Consider the following 19789-nt stretch of genomic DNA (forward strand, 5'->3'; position numbering starts at 1 on the left):
TTTGAAAGTCAAACGGTTGCCGCGTATTTCACTGGCAAAAGGTGGCCGCTGCAAAACTCTCTATCGATAGGAAGCTTGATTTCGATAGGTATGAAAGAAGCAATTCAAGAAAGGAAATGGTAAAAGTAATATTGATTTCTAAAATGCACAGGCTTAAGTAAACACTTTAAAAGTTAAATACGTTTTTTTTTGTACTCGAAATTGTGTATCTTCGTATGCCACATTTGAATAATAGATTTAATTTGTTCCGTTTTGTACCAGTTATTATGTGTCTGATACATAATTTATACTCATATTGCAAAAAAACGTCGAGTTTTATGTGAGATCATATTTTAAAAAAGTTTTTCTAAGCAATCTTTAAACGAACTACATTTATTTCATAAAATTATAAATAAATTATAAATTATATATTTGTCATCAACTGATTACATAATTTAAAACAATTATTTTTTCGCGGCTTAACAACAGCTGTATTTGATTAGTAAAAAACGAGTTGGCAGTGCCTGCAAGTTAATGTCTGCCTATCGTCTATCGCTCTGCTGGTTCGGAGCGTAACAAATTAAAATCAATTAAACTCAATCAAAAAGCACCCATAACTAAGCTAGAATATATATATGAGAGCAGCGAATCTTCCCGATAACGTCGCAGATAAGATAAGCCCATAAAACTCCCCTGACAAGTGAAAAATAGGTGAGAAAGTAAGCTCCCAAAGAGCGGCAGTGTCAACAAATCGATTAGTAGCCAATTGTTAATTGCGGTTTTTATTGTTTATTGTTTTTAGCCGGCATAATGTGGCGACAGCTCAGTGGCATCGCACGAACAGGCAGCAACGTCAACTGCTCCAGGATGCGAGGACTTTCGGCTTTGGTCCAGGACAAGGCTTTGGTGGATGGTGCTTGGGTGGAATCGAGCAACTCAAAGGCCACCTTTGAGGTCCGGAATCCTGCGAATGGAGCACTCATCGGTAAAGTTCCCAACATGACGGTGGCGGATGCCCAAAAGGCCATAGATGCCGCCAAGCAGGCCTACGAGTCCAAGGAGTGGCGATCCCTGACGGCCAAAGATCGGTCCAATCTACTTAAGGTAAGTGCCGACCCAATAGCTACCATAGATATACTCTACATAGTAAAGTTCGACTGTAGGTCATTGCCATAATTTCTCTAGTTAGTGGTTAGTCCCTGCTAATCTAATCTTATCTAATCTCGCTTTGCAGAAGTGGCACAAACTGATCGAACAGCACTCCCAGGAGATAGCCGAGATAATGACGGCGGAGTCGGGCAAGCCCATCAACGAGTCGAAGGGGGAAGTGGCCTATGGGAACGCCTTTGTCGAGTGGTTCGCCGAGGAGGCACGTCGCGTCTACGGCGAGATTGTGCCCAGTGCCCTGCCCAACCGGGAGATCATTGTGATGAAGCAGCCCATCGGAGTGGCGGCCCTCATCACGCCCTGGAACTTCCCGATGGCCATGATCACGCGGAAGGCGGGAGCCGCCCTGGCCGCCGGATGTACGGTGGTGGTGAAGCCCTCGGAGGACACTCCTCTGACCGCTCTGGCAGTGGCCAAACTGGCCGTGGATGCGGGCATCCCCAAGGGTGTGATAAATGTGGTCACCACCAACAAGGCAGCCCCCATCGGCGATCTCTTCTGCAAGAGTCCCGATGTGAGGGGCATATCCTTCACTGGCTCCACTGAAGTGGGTAAACTGCTGTTCCGAAATTCCGCTGATGGCATCAAGAGGATTTGCCTGGAACTCGGCGGCAATGCTCCGTTTATTGTTTTCGATTCGGCTAATGTTGAGAAAGCGGTCGATGGAGCCATGGCCTCCAAGTTTAGAAACTGCGGACAGACCTGCGTCTCGGCCAACAGATTCTTTGTCCAGAATGGCGTCTACGATAAGTTTGTGGAGCAGCTGAAAAAACGCGTGGAGGCCTTGAAGATCGGCGATGGCCAGGGATGCGATGTGCAAATCGGACCGTTGATCAACGAAATGCAGTTCAAGAAAGTCAGTGGCTTTGTGGAGGATGCGAGGTCCAAGAAGGCCAACATCATCTTGGGTGGCAAGCCGCTGAGTGACAAGGGTTCCCTGTTCTACGCACCCACAATAGTCACTGAGGTCCCGCCCTCTTGCCAACTGTACACGGAGGAGGTCTTCGGTCCGGTGGTCTCCATCATCCGTTTCGCGGACGAAGAGGAGGCCGTGAGCAAGGCCAACGATACGAGGAGAGGCCTGGCCGGCTACTTCTACAGCGAGAACCTGCAGCAGGTGTTCCGGGTGGCCAAGCGACTGGAGGTGGGCATGGTCGGCGTCAACGAGGGCATCATCTCCGCTGCAGAGGCGCCATTCGGCGGCGTCAAGGAGTCCGGCGTTGGACGCGAGGGTTCCAAGCACGGCATCGACGACTACGTCGACATCAAGTACATCTGCATGGGCAACCTTAAGTACGATTGAAACCATGAACTTCCACTGCTTTCATTTGCTGACTTCCACTAGAATGCGATTTGTTGACTGTTGTATAATTGTTGTATTAAAAAAACACGCCGCTATTTTAATAAATATGCACAATACTTTAATAGAATACTTTGGTAAACTACTATGGGCAAAAGTAAGGTGAATTTGTTGGTAACATTAAAAATCTTTTTTCTTCTAAATCAATTTTATCCCCTTCAAAACAACGTTTGTTCCAATCGTCGTTATCATCGTGATTTCTTTACCAAACGCGATTTGACTTTTCGTAAGCACAAATGGTTATCACAGATCCTTCTGATATTCCGATCTTATCCGTAAAGTCTCTGAAAGTCAGCCGATGATTTTTGTTTTGGACAATCAATCTTGGTTGTTTGGTAAACACAAGAGTAAATATATTACTGATAAGGAACAGTAACAGTCCTGCCAACTTAAAAAAAAGGACTAGCCCGAAATGTTAGGCCCGCTAAGTTTAAATTGAAAATTTACCTTACTTTTTGCCCACATAAGTATATTTAAGCAGATTTCTAGTTTGAAAAGTGAATCTAACAATTTCCAGTAGTTTAAATCTAAAGATTATTTATCAGAATATTGCTGTTCAAATAAATCTATAAAGTCTACAAATCTTTTACAACTTGGAAAAAATTAAATTTTAAATGTTTCAAAGCAATCCCTTAAATTAGCTTTTTCAAATGACCCGCTCAACATATATCGATAACTTATTACCATAAATTATCGCCAGGAACGGCTCGATGAGTCATTTTCCGTTAATCAGAAACGGTCACACCTCGCAATCCCCTCAGCTGTGCGAGAGAGACAGCGACAAAATTACAATAGCCGAAATGTCCGACAAAATTGTAAGTAAATTGTTGATAACAAAATGAAAAGCGCGTTTCAAGTGCTTATCGCATATATCAGGCGATTGTGCAGTGACTGTAGGGCAAATGCCAAGTGTTCGCTTACACGTAGCCCTTAAAAAAGCCGGCAAGCAAAGGCACTCTCCTCATTCGATGACATTTGTTGTTGTTGCTGATATATTGCAAAATATAATTAAAGAACGTTTTCCCATTGGAAAGTGCAGTTGAAAATGTGTGTGACATCTATTTAGAGGAACTCCCCGGAAGTGTAAATCCGTCACAAGTTCCGTAATGCGGCAAAAAGTGCAGGCGGTGAAATTAAATGGTACCATGACTTGTAGATTTTCAGCCAAATGATTGCAGTCTAGGCGAAAAAAGTAGACAGAGGGGATGTGCGGGGGTTTCAGACCCGACCTGAAATACAAATAAATAATTGAAAGTTATTGCAAACTTTATTTCGCCCAGGGAAATATAATTGAGTGTTGCACTGTCAATCAAACATTTTTAATTCAAAAGTGTGCACTCAAAATAAACATCACTATAGTTTTCTGTTTTCCAGCCATTATTTATTCAAACAATAATACTTAAAAATATTAATCTTTGTAAAAAGTATTGCAATGCAACTTAAATCCTTATAAGTTTTATAAAAAAAAGATTTCTTAGTAATGATTGACTTTAAGATTGTATTACTATTATCTTGAATGAAAATTATTATTTTTGAGTAAGTTATTAAAACTAAGTGCATAATTATTTTTTTTTATCAAAAAATGATCAAAATTAACGATTATAACAATTTGTACTATTAAATTAAATTTTATTATCAAAAAACCTTTTCGTACGCCATAATAACTTGTTAAATTACATAAATAGTTTACTTCCAAAGTTTTAAACCAATCTGCAGTGCATCTTATAATGTTTCTCGTAAAAAGGTATATGTATATTTAATTTTATCGGTGTTCGAATGCATCTCTTTTAAGTATGCACTCAATTTGGCAATGAGTTGCATTTGTTTTTATTGCGATGCCAACAAATTTTCACAGTCAAGTTCGCGCCTTCATGACGTACAGTCCGAAACAATAAAGAAAAAAGCCTTTCAGGCTTTGGTAGCTTCATAGCTACACTTGACAAACCCCCACCCACCAAGTCACCCACCACCCACTTAACCACCCGTCCAGTGAACCACCCACCCAGTGACCTATCCAAGAGAATCCAGAAAATGGCCTGTGCACCTTTGCTGCTCGAGCAATTCATCTACAAGAAGCGCAATTTCGCATTCGCCTTTGTGCGCCATCGTCTGTTTGTGTTATGCAAACAATCGGTTGGACCAGAAATTCAATTAATCAGTATCCAAATGCTAACTAATATTAATTTGTATTATTTAATTGCAGCTAATTCGCGTTCAGTCCGCGGAGGGCATCAAACGCATCGAGATCTCGCCCAAGTCGAATTTGAAGCATCTGTACGACAGCGTTCAGAATGCACTGAAGGTGGATGGATTCGGGCTCTTCAAGGAACGCAATTTCCTCACAGAGCTGCAGGCCAGTGGCTCCCAGCTGGTTGGCAATTCCTTGAAGCATGGCGACATGGTCTACTTAAAACAGATGGCTGGCACATCTTCGCGCGTAAGAAGGGCTTTCCTCAAGAATCGATCAGGGAGTAATCAGTATATTTTCCATTTTCAGCGCACTAGCACCACTGTCTTGGAAAGCCAGGCGTTCAAGACCAGCACCAGCACCAGCAACCCAAGCAGCGCACGTCCATCCATCAATGTGGTCGAGGATGACGTGGACCAGGCTCTGAGCAAGGCAGATGGTACCATCAAGCGCGAACGCGATAGCAAACTGTAAGCTTTTGGGGTTTCTTTTAGCGCCTTAAAAAAACCATGTCTTAAATGGAAACAATTTAAATTTTCCTTGAATTTTCAGTTTTCTGTACGTTTTAATTACGCTTTAAAAATAATTACACGCATATTTAATTAGATTTCTAAGTAATTCAGATAGATAATACAAGACATACTATGTTTTACCTGTGATATCAGACCACCTTTTTATAACGTCCACCGACTTTGTACTTACAAACCTGTTTACCATATCAGTTGCCCAATCAGATAACTAATCAAACTATATTGTCTTGCAGGTGCCATCACAATGCCAATGGCCGTTGCGTCCACTGCTCCGCACTGGAGCCATACGATGAGTCCTACCTGAAGGAGCAGAACATCAAACACTTGTCCTTCCACTCGTACATACGCAAGCAGACTTCTGGCATGGATCAGGGTAAGTACTTCGTCTTCGACGACATCAATTGCCGCATCAAGTCCGGATGCCGGGAGCATCCGCCATGGCCCAAGGGCATCTGCTCCAAGTGCCAGCCGTCGGCCATAACGCTAAACCGTCAGACATATCGCCATGTGGACAATGTGATGTTCGAAAACACCAAGATCGTGGAGCGATTCCTCAACTACTGGCGCACGACGGGCCACCAGCGCATGGGCTATCTGTACGGCACATACGAGCAGCACACCGATGTTCCACTGGGCATTCGGGCCAAGGTGGCGGCCATCTACGAGCCGCCACAGGAGTCGACCAGGGACTCGATAAACATCCAGCCGGATGAGGGAGCCGATGATGTGGATGCCGTGGCCAATGCGCTGGGACTGAAGAAGGTTAGCTATTACTCTTTGTTCTAGTTTCATTAACCGTCTGTTACAATTTATGTCAACTTTACAGATTGGTTGGATTTTTACTGATCTCATCACGGAGGATGCGAGCGTCGGCACTGTCAAACAGATCCGTGGCATCGAGTCGCACTTCATTACGGCCCAGGAGTGCATCACAGCCGGCGAGCTGCAGAATCGCCATCCAAATCCTTGTAAATATGCCTCCAACGGCGTCTTTGGCTCAAAGTTTGTGACCATTTGTGTGACGGGTAAGCAGCTCTTCAGGTTGATTCTCCTCAATTTATTTAATGTTATGCTGATTTCACATTTCAGGAGATAAAACCAAACAGGTGCACATGGAGGGCTATGCGGTGTCCGCTCAGTGCATGGCTCTGGTGCGTGATGATTGTCTGATACCCACTAAGGATGCGCCCGAGCTGGGTTACGTGCGCGAGTCCACGGACAAGCAGTATGTCCCAGATGTCTTCTACAAGGTAAGACTCTTCCCGTTCCCGTAAAATTAATTAGTTTTGATCCCCCTTGAAACAAAAAAAAAAACAATTGTTTTGGGCAATCTTTATTGAATTACGTTCACATTTACACAGACAACTTGCATATTTAGACATAAAAAAAAAAAACAATTGTTTTGGGCAATCTTTATTGAATTACGTTCACATTTACACAGACAACTTGCATATTTAGACATCAATTAAAATGGCGTTTTCTCGCTTGGTTACATGCAATGAAAATCTGGATGTTAATACCAATTTGAATTTAACTTGATACATGTAACATCAAAACGATTACATTAGTTTGTGTAATTTAATTTATTCAAGGTTCCTTTCTTCTCTGCGGTTTGTACTTCTCATCATTGCTCTGTGCTCCTCCAGAATTTCATTTTTATTTTATCGTATACCTAGGACACTCATACATATTGGATGTTTAAATGTTAAAGTAAAATATAGCCCTTCATTCTTTAACTTAATTTTTCATCATTTCAATGTTTATTCTATCTTACGCCTTCTTCCCATGCTGGTATCTAAATATTTCGATAAACTTTACAATTTCGTTTGATCTTTCTTAAACTTAAAAATACAATAACCTAATTTAATTTAAAATTTCAAGCAATTTATCGAATATAATTTAATTAAAATTTCGGATTTCGATTTATTAACTATCTGTGTGTTGCTACTTATATTTTACTAACCCGATTTGATTCCCATTATTTGGCTTTTCTTGGTATTCCTTTTCTACATAATCACAAACAGGGCATTAATTATGGTCACACAAAATGCATATGTATGTAGACATCGAAAAACTATTTCGCGCTTAGATACTTTTGGTTTTAAATAATTAAATTGAATATAAATCTTTTTTTTTTTTCTATTCTGATTTCACCTATTTCTTGGTTTGAATTTTGATCTGACTATGTTTGGTTTTCATTTTATTTTATTGTAGCTAATTTACTATGTCCAGGTAACGTCGTAGCGCTTAAACACCAATTAAGTGTGTCTTTCAATCCTTAGGATATATATCAAAAACGTATTAAGGTTTTAATACGATTTCCACCTTGTCTGTGATACTCCATTATTTAAATGTCACTGATAAAGTAGTTTTTTTCTTTTTTATATTTTTTTAAATAACCTCCAAAACGTTTGTTCGATTTGTAAATTGTTTATAAAAATTTCATTAGTCTGTGTGTTACAAAAACAATTGGCTTCCGTCACTGGCTCTCATTGTATGCTTTGTAAAAATAATTCCGAGGGGTGTTCGTTGTTACAAAAATTCGTAGCAAGAGTAGTGCAGGTGGTTAGTGTTTGTGGGCTTTCAAAGGGAATTGAATTTGGCCAGTGGATCAGTCAGTCCCCCTCGTTTTTAATTGTTTAAATGGTATTCGCCACAATCGCGGATGATGCTCCTCAGGGAAGGTCGACCCAAAGCATTGCCACTGGCTGCGATCCTGTCCACCAACTCGATGCCCTGCACAATGTAACCAAAGATGGCTGTGAAGGAACGCATCTCGTTGAGCACCAACCGGAATTGACTGCCCACCAATCCACTTCTGTCCTGTCGCCTCTGTCCCCTTCGCATGCCCACTGTGCCGCGCCGTGCCGGTAATCCTGTCTCATCCGGCATAAAGTATCTATTCTCAAAGGCCGAGTGTCCGCCGCGTCCATTGTGCGTCTCGAAGTCCCCAGTGATGATGCTCTCGCGTCCCCAGGCCTGGAAAACGGCGCATCCCCGGTAGCCATAGCCCCGTTCGTGCCGCACCAGCGCCCCAAAGTTTTCCGCCATCCGGGGAGCGACATCCCATCGCACCTCGATCAGTACGCGTCCGGCCAGTTCGCCTGCTATCTCCATGTCCAAAAAGTAGATGGGATAAAAGTGGGCGGAGGGCTGACCCACAATGCCCACCGGCGGGGATTGGACATGATTGTGGTTCTGGTTCTGGTTCTGGTTCTGCTGCCCGTTCAACCAGGCGTTGTCCGCTTGAAACTGAGGCTGCAACAGTGGTGGTGGTTGTTCCTGCACCTCATATGGCCCTTGCCACATTTGTTCCTGAAATTGTGGCACCATTCCATGCTGACCTGGAACTAAAACATAAGTGTATACTTGCGGTCCCGCGGACAAGCTGCTCTGACTGTCGCTATTGCTGCTGCTCTGCGAGTAGGAGGAGCCAGGTGAATCCTCCTCGGCGGCCGCATTAATTAAGCGATCCTGATCCTGTTCAATCTGCTGCATTTGCTGGCTAAGCTCTGCCTCCTGCAGGCTGTGATTGAAGTGCGGTGGCACCACGGCTCTGCCGGATTGCGGCAACAATTCAGGCTCCGGTGGCAGAGTCCTCACGCGCGGAGGAATCATCTGGCGTTGCACCGCGTTCCAGTAGGCAAACACACAGTAGTTGGTGAGGATCAAAGCCTGAGGTGGCTCCACATTGGCGGGAATGGGGCCGGGACGTGGCTGATTGCGCAGTCGCAGGATCCTGTCGTTTAGATGCTCGAAATCCAGGATCTGCATGCCGTTCTCCTGGACTGCGGCACGCATTCTGCATTGAAAGTGCACCTCCACCAGCTGCACCTCGAATTTGCTGCGTTGTTGGGTCAACTGAGCGAGTACTTGTAGCAAACTGGCTCCAGTGAGATTTCCAACGGATCTATTTAGCTCCTGTTCGGCGCGTCGCTGCCAACCGGTCATTGTGGCCGAAACCAAGCTGGGCTCGTGCTCCAGCATCATGCGCTTCACATGCAGTTGAACGTGAAAGCAGGCCTCGCACATTTGACGCAGCAGATCCATCTCGCGGTTGGCCAATTCGGTGGCCTGCAAAGCAGTTCCCTTGATCTTGGCCAGCTCCGAGTCGAGCAGTTGGCGCAGAAGCTCATGGTAGTCCAACTGGTGGGTCAGTCGATGCTCACGATGAGTGGGGGCATCCGAGCAGGCGCGGCACAGCAAACGCTGGCAATCGTGACACCAAGTGGAGTTGGGCATGGCATGGATGAAACAGTGCTCGGCACTGTTGGCCAAGAAGCTGTCCACACAGATCTCGTCCAGCCAGTTCTCCGACTGCGACTCTGGTTGCTCGCCAGTCACTTCGATGGATTGGCTATTGCCCTCCGAGAAATCCAACATGGCACGGCCCAAAACCAAAGCGGGCAGCTCACGGAGTAGGTACATGATGGCTACCGATTCCGGCAGCTTCTGGCCATATAACTCTGTGCGCATTCCGCACAGTGGACAGATGCACTGCGTCGGGTCGTAGAGGGTGCTTCTGGTCAGGCACTCCTCGCAGTAGCTGTGTCGGCAGATCAGCTCCCTGGGCAGCACGTTAGTGGCCAGATCATAGACACGATTGCACAGGCCGCAGGTCAGCAGCGACTCCAGCTCCTTGGGCACCTGGATGGACGTCTCCATATTTGCTCAACACTAAAAAATATAAAAATCTACCTAAGTTATTTTGTATTTTACAGTCAACTGTATCCTGAGTGTTCCTACTCCTATGAAGTACTGATAATTTTGGGCCTGGGGTTCAAATGACATTTGTGAATACTGTTTGCCTGGAGTACTGTGATTATAAGGTTGTTCCAAATTTGTATAAACACGTTATAGGAAGCTCTTTGCTTAAAATAATTTAAGAATTTTTGTTGGGATTTAGTGATTTTTGCTCATTGGATTTAATGAATATCACTCATACGTACTGTTGCCGTTTACTATAAAAATGTATTCTAACTGACATTACGTGTAGTATGAGTTATTTTTTTCGAAAACTTTAAGACCAAAGGGCAACCATTAAAACTTAAAAAAATGTTTTGGTTTTCGAATGCATTTATTTTATTCTGATATATTCAATAAGTTCTAAATTTAATTTTCTTCTGCAACTTAAAAACTTGAAATTAATAACGCATTGGAAGCAATACAAAAAGCTAAGAGCATCATTGTTTAATTGATATAATTTTCTGACGGTGTCTGAAGCAAAACCAAAATAGTCCGCCATAAACAATTTCAGTTTAATTTGCGGTTTCCCACAAATCATCAACAGATGCCTTCACCTTTGTTTGCACTCAGCTTGAGCCTCTTATAAGCAATAAATAAACAATCAAACTAAACGAAATTGAAAAGTTCTTGGCTTAACCAATTCATTTCCAAAACAAATACCTTACCGACCTTATATTTAAAGCTTTAAATTTCTTCATTTGACTTGGATGTCCTGACCCATTACTCTGTAATTTTCTTGGAATCCCTTTGCTTGTTTTGTGATTTTTAATCCACATCAACTTTGTAAATTTTAAAAATGTGTATGCTTTGTGTTGATTTTGATTTAACCTTTCACTCCCACATTTGAGGAAACTTTTCTCGGGTCTAATTATTTCGGTGTCCTGCGACCCCTTGGAAAAGTTTTCGCCGTGTGGCACTTATTACGACTTTGTTCTAAGCTGTGTTATCAAACTTTGTTTGGCGAGGGACACCCGAGAGTTGAAACCCCAATATAATGTGTAGCAAGTGGTTCCGATTCCGGGTGTCAAGTAAAAGCAGCCATGGCAACGTACAAAAGTCTGGACAAGGGAAATGGCATTGCTTTCGCATTCGGACCTAATGTCGACACGAAGCCAAAAACTTTGTGGGCCAGCATCATGCGTGTTCTATTTATGTTGCTTACTTTGGCTTACGTTTCACTCGCAACTAGCCTTGAACTGGGTTAAACAAATTAATTAATAATCAATCGAAGTAATTGCGAGCCCTTTTTGGCGGGTTTTTGTACGAATTGGTGGCCTGATTGGATCAGGCTGGGAACTTTATTTCAGTCTATTTATAAGTCTTTTGGAAATGGAATATATGTTTTATCGTGTGACTTTAATTTGCACAGAAATAACTTGCACAGACCATTTCTCATAATATAGCTATGAAAACCCTATAATATTTATTAAAATATACATTTTTTAGCTGGCAATTTGCTATTTACAGATTTCAGAAATAACAAGAATGGGCAAAGCATTCCTCTTAAAATAGTTATAAAATTAACCCCATAACAGAAAATCAATTGAACTCTAGTTTAAGTTGAAAATAATTAAAATAATTTCAAACAAACCACATTAAATTTTTTCATAAAGTCATACTTATCCACATCATTTTAACAGACAAAAATCACTAGTCAAAACAAACTCCCTTTTTTTGAGTAATTTTTTTGGCCCACAAAACAAATAAAATCCAGCTAGCAAACATTGTTGAAAATTGAGCTCTGAAGTGACCTTCTATACGTTTTTTCTTCTGCTTGTCATGGTTTTGCAATACACCTGAAGGCTTCAAACGTTTCGGTTATTTTCCACCTTGGATTCTATTTTCTTCCATGCCATTGGGCAGCGAGAAACACGTTTCAGGCATTCCTTACGCTTATTTTGTCTTCTTTATTATTCACATTTTTGTGTATGTTTGTCATTTACTTCCCTTACATTTGCTTTCCCTTTTCGTCTGCAATTATGCAAATTCCCTAAGCTGTCTGCAAATTCAGCTGTGTCCCTCCAGCAATTATAGAAGGGAGTTCCCCTTTTTTGCATATGGCATGCTAAAACATTGCCTACTTTTTACGGCAGTATTTATTTTTCACACTTTTCGCCATCGAAGCAAATGTGTAAATTGAAAATATAAATTCCTTTGCAGGCTGTCATTGTCGCCCTGGCATAAATTCATATTTATGGCAATTGTTTCTTGTCTACCAGGGAAGTTGTGTTTAAAATAAAAAACGCACAAAATGTGCGCGAATTCGTTTCGGTAATTGTTTACAAGTCCTGGAAATTCAGTTGACTATTCGTTGAAATTCATGAGAATTGTTGATGAGCCAGTTGTGTGTCTTTTAAAAGAGAAAAGCAGACAATGACAGATTTTTGTTGTTTACTTGTTCGCACCAATAAATTAACCGTCAGACGTCTGTCAGTGTTATACAGGCTTAACTCATTTAGCCACATTTTGCCACATTTAGCCACATTTACAGCAATAAACCGTCGACACCTACAATGCCATAATTAGTCTTACAAATGTTATCGCTTAATTATATTTGCTGAGGTAAATTTAGCAAACGCAGTAAATTTCCCTTTGTTATTTTTCAGTTGTTGTTGGCTTTCGGTAATTGGATAACTTTTGCAAAAACTTATTTGCTATTGAGTGTCAAATGTGGAATTTGTGAGCAAAGTGATAATTAAACATTATTATCAGGGGGATGGTTTTTGACGCTTAAATGTTATTTAAGAGCTATTTATAAACTAAACGTGGGCTTTATATACAGAAACTTTTCTTGCACTTTGTAATTAAAAAAATGATTTTTAGAATTACTTTGACAAAGCGACGAAAATACTTTTTATTTTTTTTATTTTGCTGTTGACTAGAATATTCAATAGATTTATTACAAAGCAAATTGTCCAATCCCATCATATTTTTAGTTGCTTTTGTAAATTGAGAAGCGCATCATCACAAGACATTATCATCTTTTCCCAGATTTATTTATTTAAATTGCCATTTTGTGTACCCATACATTTTTAAACGGCCTGTTGCACATTTGAATGTTTGTTGGTGTTTGCCCTGGGGATCGTCTCAAAATCACCTTTTTGCCTGAAATAAAATTAGTGTTCGTGCGTGCCTCCTAATTTATAACACACATGTCGAAGCCTTTCGCTTAACACATGCAATTCCCAAATGAAATTAAAAGTTTTCCTTGCCATGACAGGAACAGAAAAAGCAACTGGCTTATGTTTTAGGCAATCGTCTGAACTAATGAATTCGTTTTCATTTTAAATGCAACTGATGTTGAAATCATTATTTAAAGAGTTTCACGAAATTTTTAATAAATAACAAAAATACCGGGAATGCTTTTAAAAATTATATGCACTTCAAAATTCTTTTTTAAGGGAATTTTCCCAAAGTTTCCAATGGGTGCGTGCATTCCGGCATTGTCTGTTCAATCAATTTTCAGAACTGCGTCAGCAAATAGAGGCCAAGCATTTGCTTGCAATCATAAAAAGTGGCGAAGGCAAATCTGCAAATCGATAAGCAATTTGTGGCCTTGTTTGGCCCGGTTTGTGGCCCACTTCCTTCTGCTCCTTGATCTCATTGTCAGTGTCCTTAGGACATTTTCCTGGCTTTCCGTTTTTATGCCGGGCAATAAACATTTATTGCGCGTTTGTGTGTCACCTTCGATGGGCAGAACGACTGGAGGTCTCTACTTCTGGCCGCCCAGTTCCACACCGCAACTGCCCCTTTGCTAATTGCCATAAGCGGACTTCGTCCAGCACAATAATTGGTTCCCCCATTTTAATGGCAGTGCAAACGTGCTGAGAATTTCCCAGCCATATGGTCAAGTGTGCAAATTCATATTTGCAAGCAAAAGAGTCGAAGCATTTCTGGAATTTGTGGTTAGGGAGCTCTGCGGTTAATAGACTTGATTTGAATAACAGGATCAGCCTGGATTCAACACATTTTTACCTTGTTATTTATTTGAACGACACACTATGGCCTTTTGTAATTACATCTACAGTTTTATATAAAATAAAAGGGAATTTAAAGAGACAAAATAGACATTTAAAGAACCAAGGCAATTTCCAACGAATCAATTATGTTTACAAGAAAAGCTTTGCTAGAAGTACTTTATGTAAGTAAAAAACATAACGATGAACAAATCGATTTGATGAAAGTCGTTCAAAATAGATAAAACATTAACAAAAACTGACCTTAAATAAATACTCTTTTTCAAACCATGTATTTTTGTACGGTAAGAAAATAAAAAAAAGTACTTTTCCATCAGAAATTATTATGACAATTTAATAAACGTGTAGATTAGTAATTGGAGCTACACAGTTTTTGCACACTTAACTTGTGAGGGCTGCGATGCGAGTAGAGTTAACAAATAATTAGCATACTTTTGCGGGAAATCAACCTTTTTTGATTGATAGGCATCGTCCTTGGCACCGGCGGCCAAAAGCTTTCCTGCCTAACTTCAATCATGCAAATTAACCTTCACCATGTCAAATCATGTGCTAATCAAAGTAAAACTTTGATGGATGCCAAATGAAATGTGGCGAATCGCAGACAAATAAGTTTGGCTGAAGGTCTGCATCCGTTCAGATATGATAATGACCTTTATTGATTGAAAGTATGTAAGGAAGTAAAACAAGAATTTGTGGCTACAAAATAAATATGTTAATAACTTTACAAAAACTTTAGGTGACTTTCTTAAAAATAACGTATATAACAATTTACAAAATAGTCAGACAAAACAGTCAATTGTTAGTATAAAATTAAATGATTATTCATTTAAAAAACATTATGTTTTATTTATACATAAAAACACTCAAAGCTTACCAAAAAATGAGTGTATTATTCCTCAAAATTTGCAGCCATTAAAAGTATTTAATGTGATTTTGTCGCACTTTAAAATGCACAGGAACTTGATTGTTTTTACGTTTTATTGATGTACCATTAGTTTTTCTTTGTTGTTGTTTCATACTTTCTACCTTGAAAATGCATCAAAAAATATATCGTTTCGTATTATTATTGTTTTGTCATTTGTGCACTTGCACTCGATGATATTCCCCTACTTTTGGGTGCACTTGCAGGAGGTGAAAGCTTTGAATATTCTACTTTCACTCTTTGGACTGATTTTCTTTTTGATGTTCGCTGTCTGTAATTTAGTCTTTTGCCCATTATTTGTCTGCCTTGTCTGCACTTCCTGTTGCGATAAATCGTCGAATTGCTGTTGCGGTTGCTGCTGCTGCTGCTGCTCGTGTTGCTGCTGTATCTGTTGCTGGTGCTGCTGCAGTAGCTGTTGCTGTTGCAGTCGCGATTTGAATGCTGCATTGCTAAGCTGCCAGCTGCTGGAGGAGGCTCTCAGCGGCGATGGCTTCGTATGCTGCTGCTGGTAGCTGGGCGCCGCACTGGCCAATCCCGCCGAGCTCTCGGCGCTGTTCGACGAGAGCGTGGAGGAGGCTACCGCCGTCCAGAACATGATGGCTAACTAGCTGATGGCTATCGAATCTACGCATCGGATAGTGCTCCTCCTGCAGGCCAGGCATGTTAGCCAATAAAAAAACCGGATGGATGTATTCGGGACACACAACAAAAAAACCGAGGATTAAACACACGTGCCGTTTGATTTTCAGCGCGACTAAGTCCTGTCCCTCCTGCGATTCGTTGGCAAATGCAGCCTCGCCATCGTCAGGATGTGCCCTTTTATAGCCCAGCGATAGAGAGAGCTTGCAAAGCTCAGGACATTCGGGCGCTCTCTCATTTTGCCTCTCTCTTCCAATGTCAATGTCAAGCTGTTTTTTCACTCGCTTAACTGTGTTTTCTTGCTCCACGGGGCAAGCAAACATATTTGCCTATTAGAAATTAACCACAATATTCTGATGCAGTTTTAAAAGCTGCATGGTTTTTGAGTGTTTTAGTGAGACATATCTTTATTAAAATATGGCAACTGAAAGCCAGCCGAAAATGCACATTGGTAGCTTATACATTTTAATCTTGTAGTAAATATAATCATTCTTTTGTATGCAATTGCTATTATCTTTTTAAATCCTCAGTTTACTTCTAAATATATTTTGCATTTCTCAGAACTTTTGTGTTTGTTTTATGGGCAACCAGAACGTAGGTTTATACCATATCTATAAATATCATGTGCACTTTGTGTCTACTTGTCGATATTTGCTTGTCAGGCTATTCAAAATGTACTTTTAATTTTTTTCATGGCCCAAGGGATAATAATTCAAGCCTTTGGCCATTTTAATCTGGACAACTTTATGTTAAGAAATTTAAGTGCAAACGCCTTTGATGGTAGATTGATTATGTGCAGACAAAATCCTGATATAAAGGATTAATGTGCAATGTGCCGAAAGTAAATGAAGCTCAAAAATTGGCGAAGGTTAAATCTACCTGTTGAAGCAACCTGTGGATTATCCGCCCAACTTTCTGGTGTACTAATGAATTTCCCTGCAATTCAATTTAAGTTGCCAACTCGATTTTACTAAACTGACGTCAAAGGATGCGGTAAAATGTAATGGAACAAATTTGAAGGTGCTTTTAAATAACAACATGGTTACACAAGAGCTGAGAAGCATCCTGTTCTGCCCACCGCTTATTATGCGCGCTCATTGATTTTGTTTGACCAGTACCAGTTTCTGTTCGACCAGGTTGTTTGCCACCTGCCTTTGATGGCTAATTAACTTAGATGCATCGCCAACTCGCTCCGCTCTCAACCGAGTTGGATTTGTTGACTCGCTGCTGAAGCCTCCGTTCGTGAAACGCTTCCGTTTTTCCGTCTCTGCCTCCCGACACAGTGAGAACTTTATTGCGTTGGTCGCGAAAACTCCAATTAAAAAAGACAGCAGCGTTGGCGTGGTATGTCCTGTGCCTAATCCCTTTTTCCATGTTATTAACGAGATTTGAACCTACTGATGGAAAAAGCGTACGTGGTTTCTGCGAAATTTTACCTGCATCGACCCGTAAACACCGTGAATGCAGTGTGACAGTCGTTCTGAAGTTGGTTGAATTTAGCTCACGATTTGCAGTTAAGTGTCAAAAATATTTTACTGACTCATTTCATTTACTTTTGTATCTTCTGTAATACATTATTTTGTCAGCAATGCAACTTAGTGTTTTTCCTGTTTCTTTTTTGTTTTTACATCCAATCATTATAAAATGCATTATAAAACAATTTCCTTTTAGTCAACAAATAGTCTTGAATGTATGCTTTTAATTCTTTACACCGTATAAGCAAATAAATTTAAAGATAATGGTCAAAACTGTACATTGTTTGGCAGTATATTTAAAAAAGTAATAGTTTTTCGATAGTAATCAATTTACGCTAAAATGTAGAGATTTTATTATTATGAATTTAGACGTAAATTAACAAATTGGCATTAAGTAACTTAAACTAACAGTCTATTTGAAATAAATATATTAAGTAGGTAGGTTTATTTGCTTTTTTAACCTTTTTTATTAACCGCTTCGCCTTTAGTTTCTTAATTTATCATGCTGTCATCCTTAAAAAATATATATTCATATTTTTTGTGACCTTTGCTCAACCATTGCCAATGCGGGGATACCTAACTCTGTGAAAACTATGCTGGCTAGGCCGTCTGTCTCGATCAGCGGATCCGGTGACCCTGAGCGCCTTGCAGTGCCTTTTGGCCAGGTCCAAGACCAATACCAAACACGAGTGCCGTCGGCCTTGATAGATGTGGGCAAGGTCATTGCCGAGCTAACAGGTTGCTCGCCAGCAGCGAGCTTTTATAGACAGAGAGAGAGAGAGAGAGAGATTGAGAGTGAGAGCCAAATGGGGAAAAGTACTGAAGCAATCAGACGTCAGCAAACGGTTTTCCTATTGCTTTTAATGTAGGTCACTGGGCCAAGTCTAGTCTGGCTAATCTTAGTGCCAAGTCATCCATAAATAACCTAGTTTCCATCGTTCTTTCTTTTTTGCTCCCTCAGGAGAAGGACCAGTACGGCAACGAGGTGCAGCGACTGGCTCGTCCACTGCCCGTGGAGTATCTACTGGTGGACGTGCCCGCCTCGACTCCGCTGCAGCCGCAGTATACCTTCACCGAGTACGACAAGCGCCAGCCATTCCCCATCGAGAACCGATACATCGACGGCCACCTGCAGGACTTCAACGCACTCAGCTGTTATCTGGCCAACTGGGGCGACGAGGAGTTCCTCGAGGCCATCTCCGACTTCCACCTGCTGGTCTACCTGTACAAGATGGACATGCTCCCGCTGCGCCAGCACATGGGTCCGCTGCTGGAGGCGGTGCGCACCAAGAACCCCAACCAGGCCGCCCAGTTCAAGGTCGAGGATGTGTGGAAGCTGCTCGAGTCGCTGATCCAGGCCAGTTCCGGTGGCAGTGGGTGAGTTTGACATACCCATGAACCCCTTCTTCATTTACATAAATATTGTCCCATAAATTCAGGCAAAGATTTTTGGCTTTAATAGATATTTATATTTTTATTATTTATTTTTTTTTTATTTTAAAATAAATTAGAAATTAGAAATATTAGGTAAAACTAATATTTTGAAAATATATGTCTATCTTAAATAGTATGCGCGACGCATTGTAGTGAATTTATATATTTGAAATTTACAATTTAGTTCCCACCAGCTTTTGTTAGGCAAGAATATGTCTAACTCCAATCGTAGCTTTAAAGTACATATATTTATGTAGAGAGTTACAAACTCGTAAATCACCGCTGCTTTTGGCTTATTCAAAATTCTGAAAGTGATATTTGCAAATGAAAGATTATTATGTTGCCACATCCCAAAATGTTTGTATTGTTTTTTAACATGTGCATTTACAAATATCAAATATCGATAAAAATAACTGTTTCAAGTGTAAGTTCAACTTTAAAGATATCAGGCTTTTAGTTCGTATATACAATTTTTAATGTCGAGCAAAAATTACTAGTCGAAATTATCTAATTATCTAACTTAATTTAAATAGAAAGAACTTTAAACTTATTACTAATTCGCTCTTTTTGTTGCAGTGGCACCACCAGCTATCCCAGCGGAGGGGCATCGGCTAGTGCCGGAGCTTCGGGATCGGAGGCGATGGACTTGGACGCCAACACCTGGACGTGCAGCCACTGCACCTTCATCAACCGCGGCGAACTCAACTCCTGCGAGATCTGCTCGTTACCCAGATAAGGTTCCATCCCCCCCTCGACACGAAAATTCCACGATTTGCAGCCTAGATGAACCATTCGAAATTCCGGTGTAAAACAAACTAAAGATTCAATCATACTTACTTATAGCAGCGGCTGGAAGACACGGGTGTCCCCCACACACACATACACATGCACACTTAGAGGCGCATTCGTGCGAATGTCGCGCATTATCTCTATGTAATCCTTGTGTAAGAATTTTATAAAATAAAACAAAAAGAAGGAAGGAAAATTTAATTTATTTTTAAATAAATTTCAATTGTTGTGCACATTTTTATGTGGTTTTCTTTTTAAAAATATATTTTTCTTTTCTATCCTTTCTATTTTGTTAAATTGATTTTGTTGGGGTGTTTGTTTGCCAAAAGAAATGACTTCCTGTTATGAACAGTTGCGAATTTACATTTTTCAGCACTTATTTTGTTCTGTTACTTGGTCAAAATAAGACACAGCTAAAGGATAGACTGTTTAATTCAGCTGGCGACCAATAAGTCAAAAAACAAAATAATAGAAGATACATTTATTAGGAAAAAAATACTTTGTGTTTATAATTCAATGACTAAGGTTAAGCTAACTATATGATAATATAGTATTCATTTAACTTTAGGCAACACGAAAGAAA

The 19789-nt window shown here is 40.7% G+C and overlaps 4 protein-coding genes across 5 annotated transcripts; 2 read left to right on the top strand and 2 right to left on the bottom strand.

The window, feature by feature from the left end:
• Positions 1–511: 511 nt before the first annotated feature.
• LOC108148981 (succinate-semialdehyde dehydrogenase [NADP(+)] GabD) lies at positions 512–2576 on the top strand. The gene is made up of 3 exons (XM_017276323.2): positions 512–690; positions 782–1083; positions 1214–2576. The coding sequence occupies exons 2-3, from the start codon at positions 790–792 to the stop codon at positions 2447–2449; spliced, it is 1530 nt and encodes a 509-aa protein (XP_017131812.1). The 5' UTR covers positions 512–690; positions 782–789; the 3' UTR covers positions 2450–2576.
• A 1052-nt stretch (positions 2577–3628) lies between these two features.
• Positions 3629–19439, top strand: LOC108148798 (nuclear protein localization protein 4 homolog). 2 transcript variants are annotated; one of them, XM_017276020.1, is made up of 8 exons: positions 3629–3646; positions 4710–4943; positions 5004–5164; positions 5458–5986; positions 6051–6249; positions 6314–6474; positions 17945–18360; positions 18994–19439. In XM_017276020.1, the coding sequence occupies exons 1-8, from the start codon at positions 3644–3646 to the stop codon at positions 19151–19153; spliced, it is 1863 nt and encodes a 620-aa protein (XP_017131509.1). In that variant the 5' UTR covers positions 3629–3643; the 3' UTR covers positions 19154–19439. The 2 variants fall into 2 exon arrangements, with proteins under 2 accessions (XP_017131509.1, XP_017131507.1); XM_017276018.2 differs by lacking the exon at positions 3629–3646 and adding an exon at positions 4364–4639.
• LOC108148797 lies at positions 7591–9901 on the bottom strand. Its single transcript, XM_017276017.2, has one exon. The coding sequence runs from the start codon at positions 9887–9889 to the stop codon at positions 7856–7858; it is 2034 nt and encodes a 677-aa protein (XP_017131506.1). The 5' UTR covers positions 9890–9901; the 3' UTR covers positions 7591–7855.
• Positions 15043–15652, bottom strand: LOC108148800 (putative uncharacterized protein DDB_G0291608). The gene has a single exon (XM_017276022.2). The coding sequence runs from the start codon at positions 15462–15464 to the stop codon at positions 15054–15056; it is 411 nt and encodes a 136-aa protein (XP_017131511.1). The 5' UTR covers positions 15465–15652; the 3' UTR covers positions 15043–15053.
• Positions 19440–19789: the final 350 nt, after the last annotated feature.

The sequence above is a fragment of the Drosophila elegans genome, unplaced genomic scaffold, assembly GCF_018152505.1.
Source record: "Drosophila elegans isolate 14027-0461.03 unplaced genomic scaffold, ASM1815250v1 contig_476, whole genome shotgun sequence".
Classification (NCBI taxonomy): domain Eukaryota; kingdom Metazoa; phylum Arthropoda; class Insecta; order Diptera; family Drosophilidae; genus Drosophila; species Drosophila elegans.